Below are 21409 nucleotides of genomic sequence, written 5' to 3'. Positions count from 1 at the left end.
TTCTACTGCCTTAAAAAACTGTATCGCTTTTAAATGAATTTGAATTAGTAGCTTTAAAATTATTTAGTAGAATTCCTTGTAAAAATCATTCATCTTTATATATACAACGCTAACGTATGTGGTATAGAAATCGCTCATATTACATATTATCGAATGGCAACAGTCAAATGTAAACAAAACATTGTGTGAGCATTTCAGGCTATTTAACTTAACGTTTTTACAACTGCATTCAATTCAGCGCTCGCTAATTAACGACGCTGAAGATTACTATTAGAATAAACTATTCACCTGGATAAAACTATTCACTCAGAAGAACTACTCACTTAAAGAAATCAAGAAAAAAGTGCCAAATAAAATTTAATAGAGCAAGAAAATAAGATTCAGATTACCAGATACGTAATTGTTATGACTTATCTATGAAAACTGATGACAGTATCTTCCAAAACTATCAATCTCACAAAAATGGTTTTCGCATTATTTTAAAACTCAAAAAAATATTTTTTTTATTGATACTAGTTTCATCTCCGCACAATCTTTTCTTTATTTTTAATGATTTTTTAAAAATATAATGCATAGTTTGTAACAATTTTTGATGTTCATGAAATTCAAACTTATTCATCAAAGCATTCCATTGCGTGCTTTACAAACGCGTTAAAATAAAGATTTTAAAAAACGCTTTCTTTGGACATTTATTTTGACGCAGGGTTTTCAGTCCCGTTTTTTATTTCATAGTATATAAAAAAATTTTAATTTGCAAGCGTTAAAATTTGTTTTGATTTATTCATTTAAATTCATGGTTTTATATAAAAAAGGAGAGTTTTTTTGTAGTGCATTCTACATTAATATTTAACTGCTCTTAAAGTCATAATCTGCGAGAACAAGCTGATCGCCTAAGACGGCTAATTTATTGAAATTATGATTATAGATTTTTTTTTTATTTATTAGATCTTTTAGATTTATTATTTAGTAGATCTTTTAGATTTATTATTTAGTAGATCTTTTAGATTTATTATTTAGTAGATCTTTTAGATTTATTATTTATTAGATCTTTTAGATTTATTAGATTTATTATTTATTTATTATTAAAGTTATTTGTGTCTCATTGAGTGTTTCTCGTCCCGCAGGCACTTCCACTGCCTCTCCACCAAATACATGTGCCAAGGGGTGCCCGCTGTGATGAGCACCCTGCTCGCCAACATCAATGCCTACTATGCACACACGGCGGCCTCCTCCGCCGTCTCCGCTAGTGATAGGTTCGCTGCCTCCAATTTCGGCGTAAGACGCTTTTCTTCATATTCTCCTCTAATCCGTTCTTTCAGAAAAGAAAACAGAGAAAAAAAAAAGTCATTTGCTCCAGTGACTTTGGAATGGCATAGACAGTGAACGACTGCTCGGATTTCGAATTATACTTTGTAATATTTGTAACATTATACATAATATAATTTTTTTGTTTAATTTTCTACATTTAATAATATAGTAAATATAAATTTTGCTCCATTTACTTTCTCGTATAAGAAAGTATTGTAATCTTCAAAAAATTATAATTCGAGATTGTGACGAATATCGCCTTCCCTGAATTTAAAAACTTTTTTTTTGGGGGGGGGGGTATTATGTCTGTCTGTATATCTGTGACAAAGATAACTCAAAAACGTTTTAAGTTAGAGGGTTGAAATTTTGTATGGATCCTAGACAGAATTTGTAGATTTTTATCAAATTTTGAGCAAAATGCATTCAGAAGAAGTCTGTCCAGCTGTACGAATATAAATGAACTCGATAACTGCAAAATGGAAAGAGAGATGAATAAAATTTGGTACCCAGATTTAACTTCTACGTGGTAAACACCTACCTAATTTCTAGCCAGATTGAACAAAAATTGACCGTCTGCTGACCTGTGCGTTCAGAAACATACAAACGCAGTTATTCAAAAACACAGTGACTTAAATATATCGAATCTGGTTTACGATTTTGAAATTGCAAGTTAGTTCTGTATCAAATTGTAATTTCAGTCAGTCCCGTCTAAACGTGTCTAAAAACACGTCTCCAACAAATTTGAATTTCAAGTATTATTAATCGCATGCCAGGGATTAGTTGCGCGATAGAATCAGTAAAATTGCCAAAATTCATGCCAGAGGTTAATATTATAATTATTGTCCATTAATGCCGTGCAAGACATTCTCTGGAACGACACCTTTATTACAGAGTATACGAGAAGGTTTTGAGCAGATCATTCTTGCTGATTTAAATGGATTTTCACTAACCGATGGGTAGTCAAACCCAAACATCGAATTAAGATTTATAAATATGGCGAAAGAATAAACCGAAATGCCTCTAAATGTGAAAATACATGGAAATAAATATCTCTAAATATGAAAGTATTTAGAATATTTCCTCCGTTATTCGGTAGGACTATGAAATTTTAATTTTGGACGCGTGAGGTTGGTTGTGACGCGTGAGTGGGTGTGTCATCTTCATATGAATTAGAAGTCAGACTTCTGCCTTCGGGGGCTTAGGAGTCTTTACCCTCAGAAGCTACTGCGAAAAAACTTTGCTTAAAATAGTCGCAAGACAACGACTAGAGTTTCGAATCCCTTTTTCGTCATTATGTGCAAAAGAAAATTTTATGCGGAGTGTTCTTTTTTACTAATAATTTGATCATGTCCCTTAAGAAGATTTCCCTCTCAAGTCTCACAATAAAACGCCATAATTCCTCCTGTTGATATAATTTTTAACCAAAAAATAATTGTAGTACCCTTGTGAAGTTACATATGTGAATGTTGTGTAATTAGGGATTGCAATACCGGTATACCGGGATACCGAATACCGGTATTTTGAGCCATTTGTACAATTTTGTAATACCGGTATTCACAAGTTTAAACACCGGTATTTTCGGTATTTACTAGAAAGATTTTTTAAATTGTCTCCACTATGTGTTCAGGGATCGTTAACATAGCAAAATAGTATACATTTTTGTTTTTATGTCTCTCTAACGGGCGAAATTAATTCATCTGTGTATACAAAGTTGCATCGTACAATCAAGAGAAGTGATAAAATACTTTTTGACAACGAATTGTAAAACCCTCCGCGCTTTTGCGCATGCTTTAGGATGGGTTTAATTCCACACAATAGGGATGAGGGGAAAGATAAAAGGGGGAGATATTTACATTTAACAATGAAGACTCGCGATTTTATGAGACGTAAACAATACAGAAAATTAGTTATACAGAAGGAAAAAGGTACTAATGCACAGTAAAAGATTTCAGAGCAATTTTTATTTAATATAAGAGACATAAATATTAAATTATGAAAAATAAATGAAAAATTTCTGTTTTTAAAATTTGGTAATTATTTTTTTATTAAAATGTTTCTTTTTTTATATGTTATTGTTATGTTATGTATCCATAAGGACTGATGGAACAACAGTTATGCAAAAAAGTTGGAAAGTTGATTGATGAAAATCAGCAATTGTGCTATGCTCATGGAATTCAATTAGGAGTAATAGATGTATTATACAAAAAAAAAAAAAAAAAAAAAACAGAAGAATCCAAATATTGTAGATAAAGAAACTTTGGATTCCGACTTTGAAGAGAGTGAGAGTGATATTGACAATGAAGATAATGACAATGTAATAGCTGAAGAAGATATTGCTAATGAGAATGAAATATTAACCCTTCAAGAATTACTTCCTATAATTTATAAAGTTCGAAAAATTGTTAAGATATTTAAACGTTTCCCTACAAAAAATGCCATATTACAAAAATATATACTAACTGAATATAAAACATAATCTATGTTAATATCATATTCTAAAACATGTTGGAACAGTTTACTCCTAATAATGGAACGATTTTTGAAACTGAGAAATCCAATCCAAAAAGCAATAATCGACTTATACTTGCAGATTAATTTTTCAGATAGTAAATTCGACTTAATATCCAGAATTTTATCAGCTCTACTTTCAATAAAACTTTCTGTTGAATCATTAAGTCGAAAATATTCTAATTTATTAACAGCTAATGCGACAATAAATTTCATGTTGCAGTCACTGAAAGAACAGCACACATCACTATCTGAAAAATTATATATTACATTGAAAAATCGCACAGATGAAAGGCATACCGAAATAGAAAATGTCTTACGGTATTTATATAATTATAATGATTTTAAAAATGAAAATGAAAAACAAGAAAAGAACCTAACCGATTCAAATCTGATCAAGTTTATAGTAAATTTCTTAAAATTTTTTTATCCAGAAACCTATCCACATTCAGAAGAATTCGGTTCAATTATCGAAGATTATGATGACACTAATATCGATAGTGAAAAGGAATTGTCTCTTGAACAAAAAATAAAATTATCAACAAAAAAAATCAACAAACCAAAATACAATACATGAATCAGCTGTATCCAAAACCATCCGACGAGAAATCGGTTTATTTGAAGATGAGAGATTAGAGGCAAATATTGGAAAAAGTATATCGCGCATTGCTAACAGTACCACCAACTAGCGTAGATGCCGAAAGAGCGTTTTCGACAGCTGGTACTTTTTGCACAAAATTACATTCCAGGCTTAATGACAGTACAATTGATGCATTATGTTTTTTAAGATCACATTTCAAAAATTTGTAATAATACCACAGACTAAATAGGTTTTTTTTATTTGAATGAATAAGATGTTCCTTTACTTTTTTGTGATTCTTTATATACTGTTATAATTTATAACAGTATACAAATTATTTTTTGTGATATTTACACTGCCTAATAAAACTTGCAAATAAAACAAAAAAAAACCTGTGTCTTCTTTATTTTTCTAAAATTTCTAATACCGGTATTAAAACCGGTATCCCGGCGTTAAGATCTAGAAAATACCGAATACCGGTATTGAACTTTTGGTCAGGTATTGCAATCCCTATGTGTAAGAAACATTCCTTCAATTGACATCGTAATCAGATTCCTGCGCCTTCATTATGTCTGCTCTCTTAATTATTTTTGAATAAAATCTATTACCTTTTTATATGATTTGTTGTAGTGCCTCACAAATTATATGGACAAGTTTATTTTTGGAAATAATAGTTCAATCAATGACGCGACAACGGCGAAAAAACTGCTTACTATAATTATTATTATTTACCTTTTGTATTAATAAAAGATTTTCCTCTCTTTAGAAAGAAAAATTCGTGAAACTTTTGGACCAATTGCATAATTCACTACGCATTGACTTATCCATGTATCGAGTAAGTAGCATTCTCTATCACATTTCATTAAAGTTACTTCCATTTTATATTCTTCAATTTGAACAATGTTACTAAGTTTATCGTCGTAGAATGTGTTTGGATTCAATTTTCATTTCTAAATATTAATAATGCTGCTGGTGCTCTTTTTATTGTATGTGTGTCAGAGAGAGAGAGAGAGAGAGAGCAAGTGTCCGTCTCTGAAAATTTTGAATTAAAAAAAAACTGTTTTTAATAAGCGCTTTCTTAAGTTTTTTCATGTTTATTAACTCTTATTCTTTCGCATTCGGTGATAACAGCCTTTGCTACTGATAATCCACTTTATTCATTTCGATAATAATAATAGTAACAAATGCATATATAAACATTTTCTTTTTGTTGTTGCCGAATAGAAGAAACTTTATTCAATCCCGAGAAATATATTATATACAAAGAATAAGTGGTCAGAAATACATCTGTCTACATCGCTACACAAGAGTAAAAGAGAATAAAATTCTTTCTTCAATGGTTTTTACAATGAGATTTTTTTAGGGATTTCTTTGAAACCTTTCGATTTAGGATAGGGAAATTTAGGTATCTTTAAAGGAATGTGTATTAAAGATTTTTATTCCTTCACTCGAAACGTAAGAAAATGCAGAAGTGAGCATTTTTATCCAGCGCGTGTAGCATTAATTAAATAAAATAGTAGTAATTTGATCAGGATATAAGAGAACATTTTAGCCTGAAGTTAATATGGACTAAATTAACATAAAAATTTGGAAATGAATTAGGATTTAATTTAGATTAAGACTATATATATATGTTGTTTTCAACTACTATAAAAATCTTTTGTTGTTGAATGTAGTATGATGTATTTGGATCTTTCGAATTTATCTGGATGTAAAGTCAATTTATTTCTTAGAATTGAATTTTAATATCATTTGTTCATAAAGCTAAATGAAAATTAAACATTTGATAAAGCATAAGTTTCATCCAAGTAAATATATGAGATTAAGAAAATTCAAGAAAGGCCTACGCTCTTTTATGCCTAATGTTCTAAAATAAAGGTTAGTTTTGAAACAAAAGTTAGATCAACGTTCGAAAAATGGCGTCCTAGTATTGGAATATATGCATTACATTTTGCTTTATAATTTTTGAAAGGCATAAAGGCACATAGAAGTTTTTTTTTAATTCCTGGTGCAATTATGGATGGTGAAACAGTGCGTCGAATTCGGTACATTGTTTATTAAAAAATAAATTTCACAATTTTTTTCATGCTGTTGCCACATGTATTGAGATTTCATTTTCTTGTAGAATAATTTCCCTGCATCCAGCCCCGAAAAGCTTCAAGACTTAAAATCCACCGTTGATCTATTAACTAGCATCACCTTCTTTAGGATGAAGGTAGGATTTTTTCAGTCTTTCTTCCGATCAAAAATTTGTATTTTACATATCCTGTCTTACAAATGTGTGAAATTCCTTTCGACAGGTACAAGAACTGTCTAGCCCTCCCCGCGCCAGCACCGTGGTCAAGGACTGCGTGAAGGCGTGCCTCCGCTCTACTTTCCAGTTCCTGTTCGACAACTGTTACGACCTGTACAGTCGGGAGTTCCAAGTGGATCCCCAGGAAAAGAACCGCGAGGCAGGGGAGGACCACGGCCCCATGAACATGTACAGCCTCGACTTCTGGCACAAGCTAATCGCGCTCATGGTATCTGTGATAGAGGAGGACAGGAACAGCTACACGCCCGTTCTCAACCAGTGAGTTCATCCGATATCATTCATTCATCTTTTACTATCCCTCGCACAAAATATTGTTTGATATAAAAGTAAGGAAATCATGGAAAATGTAAAATTCATTTTAACGTATGAGATAAAATCGGTGATATTATAAATTTGCATTTGGATAACCAACTTAAACAAATGTACTCTGATCGATGAATTATAAATCTTATCTTCTTTACTTCCTGATGTGTATATGAACGCGGAATGACAGTTCTGCATTCATCAATTTTTTTGTCGAATAGTCTCCTAAATCCCAGTTGTTGGCTATGTAAGTACTGAAATTTGATGTCAAAATTTTAATAGATAGTGTTCTGGTATGGCTTGTCATCGTTGCTGCTATTTTTTTCTCGAAATATTGGTCAAGTTGGATGGTGGTATTATCATCCATTAAAGATCCGTCATATTCTGAATAAAAATGCATCTTTGAAAAATCCTCAAGAATGTCCATAGGCTTATCTTGGCAGACACCTTACTTTAAAGAAAACAGTAGGGAATCAATGCCAAACTAGAGATACACTTTGTGGAACTTAAGTATTTTTCAATAAATTTACTTGTTTGCTACTTTTACATAAATAATAAGATGTTTTATATCGCTGGCTAGTGCCCCATCCTTATCCTTTAAAATAAAATTCGGAATGAGGTCATGTATTTCAGTTGTGAACGATATCGTGGGCATTGAATTTCCTGTCATTTATTTGAATCTACGGGCAACATCAAGGAATATCTCCGCTGCAAGGAATATTTCCAACTCTCATTTCGGTAGTGAATCGTGACTTTTTAGCTTCTTTAAACATATAAATGATGCTTTAAAAAAGTAACAATATATTGCTGGCAAACTATGATTTAAAACAAACATAGATAGTTTAAAATGTTTAACAGTAGACGTATTCGAGAAATAAAACAGATATTTACAAAGATGCCAGTTAATTATATCTACTAATAACCTGCATGAATCGTAGTTTCGCTATGGAGTGCAATAAAGAAGATAAATTCCAATGAACGTTTCTAATTAGCCACGTATATCGAACCAAATTTTTGTTTTTATACTACACCTTACGTTTTATGATTCCTAATAAGTGCTAGAAACATTCTTTCTTATCCAATTAACTGTTTTTGACGAGTATACTCGTCATGGAAAAAGTAAATTTTGCGTTGTGACGAGTTTATTCGTCAGGAGTAATAAGTAGTGACAATTTGCAGTTTGAATAACAATTTTAGTAAAACCTCAAACGTACTCGTAAATTTTAAGATGTTTACAATATTTTGAGATCAAGTCGAAATCAAAGGAACGAATTGTTTTTCTTAAATGTTTCGCTGTGTTGTATTAATCATCTCAGAAGCAATTGGGCAACCATAAATTGTTTTATAGACTACTCAATAAGGGTCGTACCTGGTAATAAAAACCGGGATGATCAAAACCGGGATACCATGCTTTGCTCAATATCATTCTCTAACTGCAAATTATAATAAATTCATTTTTATGTTTCTTTTCGTTCATATGCAAAAAAATGTATGTTAGTTTAAGTAAAGAAATAAATGTGATTATTGAAATAAAAAAATAACAGTCACTTCATTACAACATAATTTCATATTACACATAATACTCTGTGTTTGACAAGTATACTCGTCACCGTTAAATTTTTGCCATACAATTTACATACGCATTTTCCGAAGAGGGCGAACATCTAACTCTTTAAAGATCGCTCATTCAAGTTAAAGTGAGCGGATCATTGAAAGTTATTATTTGTTACGCAGGTTTCCTCAGGAGCTCAATGTGGGTCAGCTGAGCGCGGCCACCATGTGGAGTCTTTTCGCTGTGGACATGAAGTATGCCCTGGAAGGTAAGTAAAAAACATCTAGTCAGTTTAATAGAACAGAAAAATTTCTAAAAAATTTCTTCCGAAAATAAGGAAATTGAATCAGAGACTCCTTCCAGCTACTCCCACGGCGTCAAAGTATATTGAATAATATGTAACTGAAATGCCATTTCTTTGACCTACTGAGTGCAAACTTTGACACAAATCTACAATTTCATGACATGATAAATTTCATTTATTTGTCTACTATTATTTTTGAGTTCCAAAATTACTTATTTATAAATTGACTGGCAGATATCCAATAAGATCCGAAATGTGTTACAATTACGATGATAAATACCAAATTTTATCCTCATAAATTGTGAGGGTTTTTTTTTCTAAATATAAATGCGAAAGATTACGAATGGATAAACAAGAAAATGAAGCTTCAACGGATTTCACCCAAAATTTGACGGAAATCTAAAATTTTGGTGGGAAGACCATCTGCCTGACTAATTTCGTTGTATGTAGATTCCTATAAGAAGATCACCTATTGCAATGGTTCGGTTCTCATGACAAGACTTCAGGAAAATTCACTGATCATGGTACCTAGAACCCAAAACCACCCTTCGTTCCAAAAAAGCCCAAAACCAAAGTTTATATATATATATGCGTATAACGCCTTGCCCATGTTATCTTGTAAACAGTGTAATTAGAACAATTTTGTTTGAATTTTAACTGGCTTGGAATATGTTGTTAGAAATGTAAAAATCTCAGATGAGTTGATAAATGGGCCATCTATCTCAAAAGGTGTGGAAAAGGTTTGGGAATTGAAATTTTGATTTCACTATAACTGTCTTAATATTTAAGATAGAAAAATAAATCCAATTAGCCAAATTAGCGCCTCGTGAAGACGAACAACTTTTGTATTCAAAGTTTTTCGATAACTGCAAAATCTTAAAAGTTAGGAGCTAAAAAGTGATTTTCAAGCTCTATTCCGTTTCTAACATCTGCAATTTATGTTGCCAGTTTTGAAAAGAATTTAAATGAAACTTTTACTTTTCTTTAAATTATGTAATTTTTGCATATTTAATGCATGTGCAATTTTTAAATGCACATGGAGTAAAGATTAAAAGTTTGAATTAAACTAATTAAGTAAAAAAATGGAATGTTTTAAAGAAAGCATTATTAAAACGACCAGCTTAAAAATTTTTAGAAGCTGCTTGTTTTTTAGTCCTTTATATGTTTTCTTTTAATGAGCTTTGTTATTCCGGAATTTTAGTGAATTTGGCGGTCTTTTGATTTGATGTCTGCCGAATTTCTGAGAATATACTCTATTAAAAAAAATATGGTAATAATAAAAGGCAATATTTATGAATTTTACCCAAGTATAGGTACTTTTATTAACTTGCTAATAGCAATTAATCGCCAAAAAACATGGGAAAAGATATCATGTTAATCTATTGACTATGCTCATTAATAACGTGCGGTAAAGCCTAAAGTTTACCAATGACATAGTGCTGAAGAATATTTTTTTTAAAAAGTGAGAATAAATTTCCGTTTACTCCGATTAATAATTATATTTAAATGCGCAGCAGTAAGATATTATTTCTTATATTAATTAAGAAAAGCGGACGATTTTTTTCCTCCAATAGAAATGAAAAATCAAATGATAAATACGTACATTTTATCATAAGACGTTTCTGTTTGCATTTCATTAAAAGTACAATATTTGCAATATTATTACAATATTATCTTTAAATATGTTTAAAATGCAAACACAAACTTTCAATTCTTGCCAACTAATACAAACGTTTGGCATTTACTAAAAACTTCGAAGCTTTTCAATAATATAAACTTTGTAACACGCCTAGATTTGTATATTATTTTTACAATTTTTGTGCTTTGATTTTATTTATTTTTTAATAAATAATAAATTATTCGATAGCAATATAAACATTACCTATGGTTACTTCAATATTTCATTTTACTTCAACGCAAATAAAGTATATAGAAGGCATTGTAATAGTCAAAAAAATTCAAACTCGAAATTTTGATTAAACTCTTCGTTTCGGACCATCCTAAGTCCAAAAAAACATATTTTTGGCATTATGGCTGTCTGTAACAAACATAACTCAAAAGCTCTTTGTGGTAGATAAATGAAATTTCATATACGGTTCTTTCACCAAATTTGTAGATTTCTATCAAATATTGAGCAAATTCTGTTCAGAGGAATTCTGTCTACCTGACTATTTGAGTAAAAATGGACTCAGTAATTACAAAACACAAAGAGCTATGCAAATAAAATTTGGTAGACAGATTAAACATCTGAAATAGGGATTTAAATTAGCAAATTTTGAACCAAATCTGTCAAGAGGTTACCATCTGTCAGTCCATACTTTATCATACATATAAATGCGATTATTCATAAACAAATGGCTTAAATGAATGAAATTCGTTGTCGTGTTATTACAATTTCAGTTCCATGTCAAATTTTGATGTTGGGGTTGGGCTGCAAACAAGGCGTTTAAAACACATCAAAATAGATTCAGTAGAAACGGTAGATCCATGCCAAAGATCTGTATTTTGTAATTATCACTAGATCTGTAATTTGTAATGACTTTGCAAGACGTTAGTGGACGCCATCCAAGGTATTCGTGGCCTTATCCAAGGTCTATAATTTTATGTGAAGATAAAGGAGGGGGGAATTAATTGGAGGTTATTCGAGAATGTTTCTGGAAAACTAATTCCCTTTGGTTTTGTTTAAGGATTGAAATGAATGCGAAAATAGTAACTTAGATGTAAAGGAATCTGCCTTTGATTCCAGCTTGCCAAGATGTTTTTTTTTTTTAATTATTGAGCTACCAGGCAGACAGATAGACACCTTCTCATTCCGGAACAATTTAGAGCGTGGAGATTCATCAGAATCTGGGGAGTGTTTTTCCATGAAAAAGTAAAATGCAGATTATTAAAGGTTAAAAAAAAGATATTATTAAAAACATCAAATATTTTGCCATTTAAAGGAATTGTTTTCCATTCATTTTTACGAAATGTGTTGTCGATTGTCTTCTGTTTCCATTCTAGAGCACGAAGTCCGGCGGCTGTGCAAGAGCTCCCTCTACATGAACCTCCACTTCAAGGTGAAGTGGTTTTATAACAATTATGTCAAAGATGTCCCTCCATACAAAGATACAGTACCTGAATACCCAGCGTGAGTACCTCTCTCGTCTGCCTTTCGTGTTATTTTGCAGAAGGTCATTTTTCCAACTGTGCAAATTCATTCTTTCTGATACTGGAAAATCATAATTATGGAATCCTTTCTTCAATAAGATGACTATCAAATGTTTAAAAAATATATAAATTTCCTGTGCTTGATGATTTTATACCACTGAGGAGAGACATTTTTCTTTAATTGTTAAAATAGTTGATTTTTTTTTTTTTCTATGGAGAATATGAAAATTAATTTCAGTCTATAGATGCCGTTTAGTTTACGAAATAGAAGAATCCTGAATTAAGAAGCAGGAATGCATACTTTGTAAAATAATATTATAAATTTTATCTTGAAACATGAATGAATAACTCTTAAATATCCCTGTCAAAATGCATTTATATATATATATATATATATATATATATATATATATATATATAATATATCGCTTCGTATGTAGCACAGAAACCGCTCTTATTACGAAATGTCAGCAATGAAATGTAACATATCGATGTACGAAAGTTTCAGCAGACTGCTTTATTCAGCGTTTTTACAGCTGCACTTCATTCAACACTTCACTTATTAAATAAAATTATCATATTATAAATGCTGCTCACCGTATGAAACCATTCAGTCAGAAGATGAAAAAAAAAATTAAAAAATAAACTTTAATCAGACGTTTACTTATCGAAAGTGAAAATAGGCTTAACCATTACTATGGACACACGCAATGACTTACCTACTGGAAAGAAATAACTTTCAAAACTGTTAATTTCTCCCCAAAAAAAATTCGTATTATCTTAAAACTTAAAAAGTTACCTCTTTAATGATATCGATTTCATTTGTATACAGTTTTTTATTCTTTACTTTTAATAAATTCTTCAAATTTAATTTATAATGTCACGATACTTTTAATGTTAGGTTAGGTTTGGTTTGTGAAAAGGTTTTTAAAGAGTAATGCTCCCTTCAGTTGCTTTTTTAACGTTATAAAATTCAAACTCATCCATCAAAATATTCGATCGCGTGCTTTTGCTAATGTTAAAATTAAGATAAAAAAAATTACTTTTCTCTATCGTTAATTCCGAAATAGGATTTTCACTTCCACTTATATTTCATAATATATACACTTTTAATTTGTACTCACTGTAATTTGTTGCAGAATGATTCAGTTAAAGTCTTTTTGTTAAATCGTGTCAAATGAACAGAAATTTTTTTAAAAAAGTACATTTCATATTAACCGTTTAATAACCTAAAAATTCAACAATCTAGGCGAGCCAGCTGGTCACCAAAGGCGGCTAATTCTTTATAAGAAGTGAAAATTGCAGGACTTTATTACACTGAAAAATGACCAAAATATCAGTTTTATGTTGTTAATAGATTGTTGTTCCGCCAGGTGGTATGAACCCTTCGTGATGCAGTGGCTGAATGAGAACGACGACGTCTCTCTCGAATACCTCAACAGTGCCTTCCTGAGGGATAAGAAGGACGGGGTAAGGAGGGCTCCTTTTATTTATTTATTTATTTTTTTTAGAGTTTTCAACCTCAGTTTGTTTTTAAATATTAATGAGTAAGAAATTCGACTTGCAATCATGTTGACAAACAGTAAAACGCTCAGAGCTGTTTTACTGTTTAGACAGCAATCGTCTCTTAAGGTTGGCCGGTTATAAGACGGCTAGTAAGAAAATGCATGCTCAGAAAGGATCTGATTTTTGTTTGCTACGATTATATAGGATAGATTCAGGAATTCCATGCTTGGCCGTCCCTGAACTTTTCTTTTTCACGTATCGCATTAAAATTTTGGATATTTACACAAAGAAACAAGGTAAAATAAAAAGAAAAGGCCAATATCCCTAAATTTGGAAATTATAGAAAGAAATGGTAAATAAAGTAAAAAAAAAAAACGCAAACTTGCATCAAAAAGAACAAAGAGTAAAAAATGTCTGAATCTATGATAAGTGATCAATTTTTTCACTCAAAAAAAAAACCCGCCAAATTCTAAGAATAAGCGCAATAAGAAAAAAAAAAAAAATACAATACAGCAGCATGTTGTTGTCCCGTCTGGCAAGTACTTGCCATGGACCGAATTGCATTTTTCAGCCTTTCTACGCATGCGCTGCTTACTGGCCGTCTTATAACTGGACGAGTGTACGCCCACCTAAAGTACTCCAACGGGATATATATTTCTCCATCAAATCGACACAGTTAATGACCTTTTTGAAAATGCATACATGCATATGGAATTTCCAATTCTGCTTTGATGTCAGATTATAACAACAATTGAATTGGCACCTCTTTCGCTAAACTGTTTCGAACTTCTATACCATATGTTTGAATCTGCACGAATGTTAATAAATTCCAGCTACCACCCTATCTGAATCGCATCAAAGAATTTGATACCGGTTGATTCAAAAGTCCGTAAACATTTAAGAAATCAATAATTTACCGAATAATGTAGATAAAGAGGTAACACTGGACACGCATGCTTGAAATGACATGGGGTTTTGCTGACATCAAGAATATGCAAAAAAAACGGCCAGTAGATGAAGCTTCATATGATAACAAAAGCAATAATGAGCATAAGAATAGTTTCTTAGTAAATATGTTCTTTATAACAAATGTTCATGTCGACCGTCATTCAACAATACCTGTAGCTGAGGAATAATGTTGTGAACAGCACTCACTGTACAGCATATCTTTACATGTGGTAAGAAATTGTCGTCGTATGTTGTCTTTTAGCATCCCTAATGAGTTTGGATGATCGTGGTGGACTTGTGACTTCAGGTAACCTCACAGCCAACGCCATGCAATGAGGTTTCCACGATGACATTTCTAGGATTTTCTGTAACTCAAATTCTGCAATTGTGGGAGTTGACAGACCCTCCAAGTGTGAAATGGACTTCGTCGATTCATAACACTTTAGACAAACAATCACCCACTTCCCCCATCTTTCGCACTTTTTTTTTCAATAAAACCCCTTGTCATTTGTAGCATGAGTGTCACTTTTTACCTCTCTACCTACCTTATTCCGTGAATAATTGAATTTTCAAATGTGAACGGACTTTTGAATCACTCTGTATTACACCCGAAGGGATAGTTTTATTATTTCTCACTACTTACTTTATCAAAAGGATTTTGGGAATATGTGTATGCATAGTTTCTGTAGTAAAGGAAATTTTTCTGTGTTTAATAAGTGTTTTAGTGTTATCCATAATGGAAATTATTAGCAAAAATGACTTAGAAAAAAAATATGTATTCTGAAATGGTTCTTCTCTCTTTTTCCCCCAGTTCCAGCAAAGTTCGGAGCACGCCCTCTTCTCCAACTCGGTGGTGGATGTGTTCACTCAACTGACGCAGTGCTTCGACGTCATCAGCAAGCTCGAATGTCCGGACCCCGAACTCGTCAAACGATACATGAAGAGATTCGCCAAGGTTGGGAGAAAGATATTGATTCTTTAACATATTTTCTTAATGTTTTTTTTTCATAAGCAAACAGTTTAAATGCCGGCGTCCTTGCATAGGAGTAGCGCATCTTCCACGTGATCTGTGCGTCCCGGGTTCGAATCCCGGTTCAGGCATGGTTGTTCTTCATCTGTGTTCTATCTGTGAGGTGTGTGAATGTGCCCCCCTGTAAAAAGGGGTTGTGCAAGCGAATGTGTGACTTTCATCTTCATATGAGCTAGAAGTCAGACCTCTGCCCTCGGGTGCTCAGGAGTCTTTGCCCTCAGAAGCTATTGCCTCCCCTTTCTGTGGTAACTCGGACACGACATCATCAACAGTTTAAATATATTGCCACAAACACTTTATCTTCACTCATAAATATGGCATACAGAGGCATATCTATATAAAATAGCGACCAGGGCAAACAGCATCCCTCCTCCATTTTTAAAAAGTTATTGTAAGGAGGGTGCAGTAAAATTAAAATTAAATAATTATATATAAAGTATTTTTATAACTTAATAATAAATAATTGCATATAACTTAGAAGTCGATCAATGCATCTAAATTGTTCCACAGATTAATTAGATTATTTTAAAGAATGAAATAATATAGGAATTATAAAGAGGCTGTTTTAAACAAAAATTTTAATAAAACACAAAAAAAGGCTTTTTTTTTTTTTTTTTTTTTTTTGCTTCTAAAGCTGATATGATGGAGAACTTACTCAGAGGCAATCGCAATTGAACATTTTTTTTTCTTGATTTCATGGCCGAGAAAAGTTCCTTGACTACAAAATGGCAATTTCTGTTATATAGGGGGGGGGAGGAATGATATTTTTTTAATCTCTCACCCATCGCAAAATTATTTTTGATAATTTACACCTCTAAATATATTTAATGCTTCATTTTATGAAAACTATCATGGTCTCATTATAAAAATAAATTCCTTTGCTACAACAAATTCATATTTTACACTTGTGGCATAAATGTAATCAAACCACTAAAGTGACCGAATTTCATTTTTTTAAGTCTTCGACAAAGTCTCTTTAAATTAAACAGAGATGTCAGGAAGCATAGAGAGTGGGTTAGATCAAAATCCAAAGAAAAAAAAAACGTTCTTTTTCCCTAACATTTTTCTAAGTAAATTTAATGCACTTACTGAAAATAGTTATTCAGCAAGTGTATTAAATTTCGTTAAATTAACAACAACAAAAAATCCTTTAAAAAACTACATAAAGAAGTGTGCCTATCTGATGCGCAAATATTTTTGATAAAAATGCATTTTGTATATTTGTGAGTCGTAAGATGGCTCGATGAGTGGATTTTTTGTTTCCGTTATAGTAAAACCTTTTTTTGTTTTTCAGACGATAGTAAAAGTTCTGACGGCTTACGCTGACATTGTTAAAAAGGAATTTCCAAACTTTATCAGCCAAGAAAAAACAGTAAGTATTTTGTGTGTTTGTGATCATGAATTATTGCAAACAAATAAGTTTATATTTACATTCCTTTTTTTTTTTTTTTTTGTAATATCTGTTATTTTTAACCCTTTCTGTATTTTTAAAATTCTGTGCAGATAAATAGAATATCTACTTAAATCAAAGTAATTAAATATTAATACACTGGCGTCAGATCATAAGGTTATTTATATAACCTTGAGGAGGTTGGTGAATGTACAAACCTTGGGGGGGGGGGCACACAAAAGAAAGCGCGAACTGTCTTCTGATTCATCTACAATGTTTAATGCATTTTTATTTTTTGAGAGCAAAATATAGATTTAAATTTTATTGAACTATTGAAAATTTATACTTTTAATTAGGAATGAGTAATTTTTATTGCAATATATCTAATCTTAACATGAATTATAAGAGGCAAAGTACTACTTTAATGATATGTTAATTTATTTTATTTTTTTACTAAACGGAATTTATTCACTCTCTCTATTCGTTTTAATTCAATAATTGAAGCACTGAATTTAAAATTTTCCGATTAATTATATAAAATAATATATTTAATAATAAACCGCTCAGGCACTTTTAATTTCGGAAACCTTATCTCAAGAAGAAATATTTAGTGGCTTATTAATAAATTTTTTTTGCAATAGTTCTCTTATTAAAGTTTTAATTAAAATGTTAAATTTTATATTAGTTCGTTTTCTATTTAATTCGTATTCCAGTACGTTATAAGAATTAATGTTATCTAAATAATATATTATATAATTATATAATACATTATATAATAATTAATAATATGTTATCTGTTATATATTACAATATATAATAATATGTTATCTATTATGTATTATATAATAATATAAATAAGATACCGATATTTTTTGAATGTCAGTTATTCTATTTAAAATATTTGTCCCTTATTTTTTTTAATTTTGTTCAAAACCCTGTAAGCCATCTTGTTATAAAAATTTTCTTGGATTATAAGCTTAAAACCTTTTCTACGAATTATCATTGTTCAGGAATGTTAAAAGCAAGTTTGAAAAACTTTTTCGTTCCCTTTTGCTTTATGACACACAAAGAAAAAAAAAAATTGTTGCCGCAGATTTCTTACATCCCTTCTATACATTTGCTTAAAATATAAGTTCGGCACAGTGCCAGATTATTGGAGCTAGTGTTATCTACATTGATCATTCACAATCACCTGATTGTGACATTACTGATGCCATTAATGATGATGTTACATGATGTAAGCGAATTTTATTTGCTGTCGATGTTCAACTCTGTAAGTAGTTTTGAGGACTTCTAAAAAGGATTCTTAAAGGAAATTACTAAATATTTTATTGCAATATGTCTCCATCAATTTTTTCCGTCCGTCCGAATAACACTGTCAATGATTTAATAAGAAAAGTAATCATATTTTTCTTAAACAATTCAAAAAAGATTTCTTCAAAATATTCCATTTATTAATTTGTTTCACTTTTGAATTTGTTTGGAATCAAATTTACGCAAAACATTGTTTTTAACAAACTGTAGGAATGGAACTTATAGTTTTGTCTTTTTCTTCTTGTAGGCTTGCATATTGATGAACAACATTCAACAACTGCGAGTTCAGTTGGAGAAGATGTTCGAATCGATGGGCGGCGAAAAAGTAAATCTCAACTATGTTTCTTCCCTTCGGTTTTTGATTTCATTTCATTTTTGAGCTATTCCTGATAGTTTCTATCCCATTTAGCTGGACGAGGAGGCAGCTGGAATTTTGAATGATCTGCAACAGCAGCTGAACACTGTATTGGATGACTTGAGTGTCGTCTTTTCCAAGAGGTAATTTATAATGGCTCCTTTAATCTCGTTATTTTTTCAGTGTTTAATGTTTTTAATTATTCTGATAAATTATAGATTCAACTAGTTTAAGGTAGGACACTGGAATTATTTGTTTGACGTATAATTTTAATATATTTAATGTATAAAAAAAACACGGTATTAAATTCGAAATCATGCATTAAAATGCTCTAATAAATAACCGTGAATAATTTTAAAAGTGGCTAGAATGTTCAAAAAATACTATGTCTATTATACAAATTCTTCATTTACTGCATTCCTGTATAGAGTAAATACGGGACGGGGTAAATGAAGGACTAAGACTCCTATCAGCGGTTCTTAACCCAAATTGGGTCGCGAAGCATATTTCTTGGGTCGCGCTGAGTCGAACCAAAAAAGTTAGTAATACACCAAATAATAAGTAATACCAACACCTCCTAGAAGAGTTATTCCCTAATACAATGTTTCGGTTTTACCACTCTTCGCGAATGGCTTTCCGGAGCAAAGCTGGCGTGGGCGTACAAGAGAAGCGCGCCAAATATTTGACCTTGGAGACCGGATGGATGGGGAACTCTTTCCCAGTGCGGGGCGTCACATTTTCTGCCTTTTACAATACTGCCAAGTTGGGGTGAAACAGAGTATAGGAGGTGTTGGTAATGCCATTGCTTTGCGTGCTCGCAGACTTATTAAGCTCTCTGTCAAAAACTCGTTTCTGCGTATTGTGTTGTGAATAACAGGGAAACGTGAATACAAGCATTTTAGAAGCAAATTTTGTCTTATTATTAATAGTGGAGTGATCAAGCTGCAGTGCGTATTGTAAAATTGTAATCACCCTAATAATGGCAAAACGTGAATACAAGGAAGCATTTTTAGAATTAGGTTTTACTTGCATTTATGATCGAGGAGTGAACAAGCCGCAATGCGTGTTGTGCAGTGAAATATTAAGTAATGAATCGATGAAACCGAACAAACTTAAAAGACATTTTGATGCAAAACATAAAAATTTTTCCTTTGAGGGAAAAGATCGTACTTTTTTCGAAAGAAAAGAAGCCCATTTAAAAAGACAGCGTTTGGATGCACCAAGTAGTAGTGGTTTTATAAATTCTGCCAAACAAGCTACACTTGCTTCTTTTCATGTGGCTTGGCATATTGCAAGACAAAAGAAACCCTATAATATTGCTGAAAAACTTATAAAACATGCTGCCATTGACATGGCACGTATCATGTGCGGAGATAAAGTTCAAAGGAATTACAAAAGATACCATTATCAAATGATACAATTCGTTTACGAATTAATGATATGTCATTTGATATTAAGAATCAACTTATTTCTGCTATAAACATTGCTGGTTTATTTAGTATTCAACTGGATGAAACGACTGATGTAAGTAAAGATGCTCAACTCATGGTTTACGTGCGGTATCCAGGTTTAACAGATATACAGGAGGACATTTTATTTTGCAAACCAATGTCAACAACAACTAGAGGTGAAGATATTTTTCTTATGGTCGATTCGTTTTTTAAAGAAGAAGGATTAAACTGGAATCAGTGTTTCAGTATTTGCACCGACGGTGCAACTGCCATGACAGCATCTCGAAAGGGATTTTCGACAAGAGCAAAACAAATGAATCCACAAATTATATCGATTCATTGTTTGTTACATAGACAAAATCTTGCTTCAAAAAAATTATCACCCGAATTATGTATCGTTATGGATGAAATTGTTGGGGTAGTCAATTTTATCAAATCAAGAGCTCTTAACTGTAGAATTTTCCGCGAACTGTGTTTCGAATTTGGTGCAAAATACGAACATTTATTATATTATTCTGAAGTTAGATGGCTGTCTCGGGGCAAAGTTGTTCAAAGAGTATTATCATTACGGACAGAAGTCGAATTATTTTTGAGAGAAAAAAAACACCCATTAGCATCTAAATTCTCCGAGTTGAAGTGGATTACTCAAGTTGCTTATTTGTCGAATATTTTATTTGAAATAAATAATCTAAATACGTCTATGCAAGGAAGTAATCATACTATTATTGAATTAACTGAAAAAATTACATGTTTTAAAAATAAACTCAAATTATGGAGAAATAAGGTTAAAGTAAAGAAACTTGCTTCATTCCCGACTCTTAATTTACTTGTTGAAGACAATAATATTGATATCACAGATTTTGAAATACAGAAAATTATTATTAATCATTTAGAAAAACTAATAGCAGACTTTGATCGATATTTCCCTGCAGACGATGTTTTCAAATATAATTGGGTTCGAATGCCATTTAATTTTGATGTAAGTGATTTGCATGAGGAATTTGTTAATATTGATCAATTTCAAGAACAATTAATAGAAATACAAAGTGACCAAGCACTTCGATACAATTTCTACAAAAACACTGAATCTTTATGTGCTTTCTGGTTAAAATTAAAAACCGAAAAGCCAATAATTGTTAAAGAAGCCCTAAAAGTATTATTGCCCTTTTCAACAACATATATGTGTGAGGATGGTTTTTCGGCTCTGTGTGTAATCAAAAACAATTTCCGGAACAAGTTAAATCTTGAAATAGATATAAGGTGCTCCTTGACAAGCATTCAACCGAGGTTTGAAGATCTTTCAAAATGTATTCAAGCACAAGGTTCTCATTAAAACTGTACGACTTGCATTTGAAATTTAAAAGACTTAACATATGTATTGATATTTCTTTTTTTT

The 21409-nt window shown here is 31.5% G+C and overlaps 1 protein-coding gene across 5 annotated transcripts in view; it reads left to right on the top strand.

Annotated features, from left to right (window-relative positions):
- The window catches only part of LOC129972515 (protein unc-13 homolog B-like), a 496213-nt gene that overhangs the window by 454396 nt on the left and 20408 nt on the right, over nt 1-21409 (top strand). For all 5 annotated transcript variants that reach the window (XM_056086676.1, XM_056086675.1, XM_056086674.1 and 2 more), the window contains 11 exons: nt 1125-1275; nt 5163-5231; nt 6522-6611; nt 6697-6968; nt 8748-8833; nt 11873-11999; nt 13393-13489; nt 15285-15428; nt 16798-16875; nt 18455-18532; nt 18617-18705. In XM_056086676.1, coding sequence (XP_055942651.1) covers nt 1125-1275; nt 5163-5231; nt 6522-6611; nt 6697-6968; nt 8748-8833; nt 11873-11999; nt 13393-13489; nt 15285-15428; nt 16798-16875; nt 18455-18532; nt 18617-18705 — 1281 coding nt within the window. The remainder of the gene's footprint in view (nt 1-1124; nt 1276-5162; nt 5232-6521; nt 6612-6696; nt 6969-8747; nt 8834-11872; nt 12000-13392; nt 13490-15284; nt 15429-16797; nt 16876-18454; nt 18533-18616; nt 18706-21409) is intronic.

Source organism: Argiope bruennichi, chromosome 6 (genome assembly GCF_947563725.1).
Source record: "Argiope bruennichi chromosome 6, qqArgBrue1.1, whole genome shotgun sequence".
NCBI lineage: Eukaryota > Metazoa > Arthropoda > Arachnida > Araneae > Araneidae > Argiope > Argiope bruennichi.
Note: the sequence above shows the minus strand (reverse complement) of the source record. Positions and strands in the feature narration are given on the sequence as shown.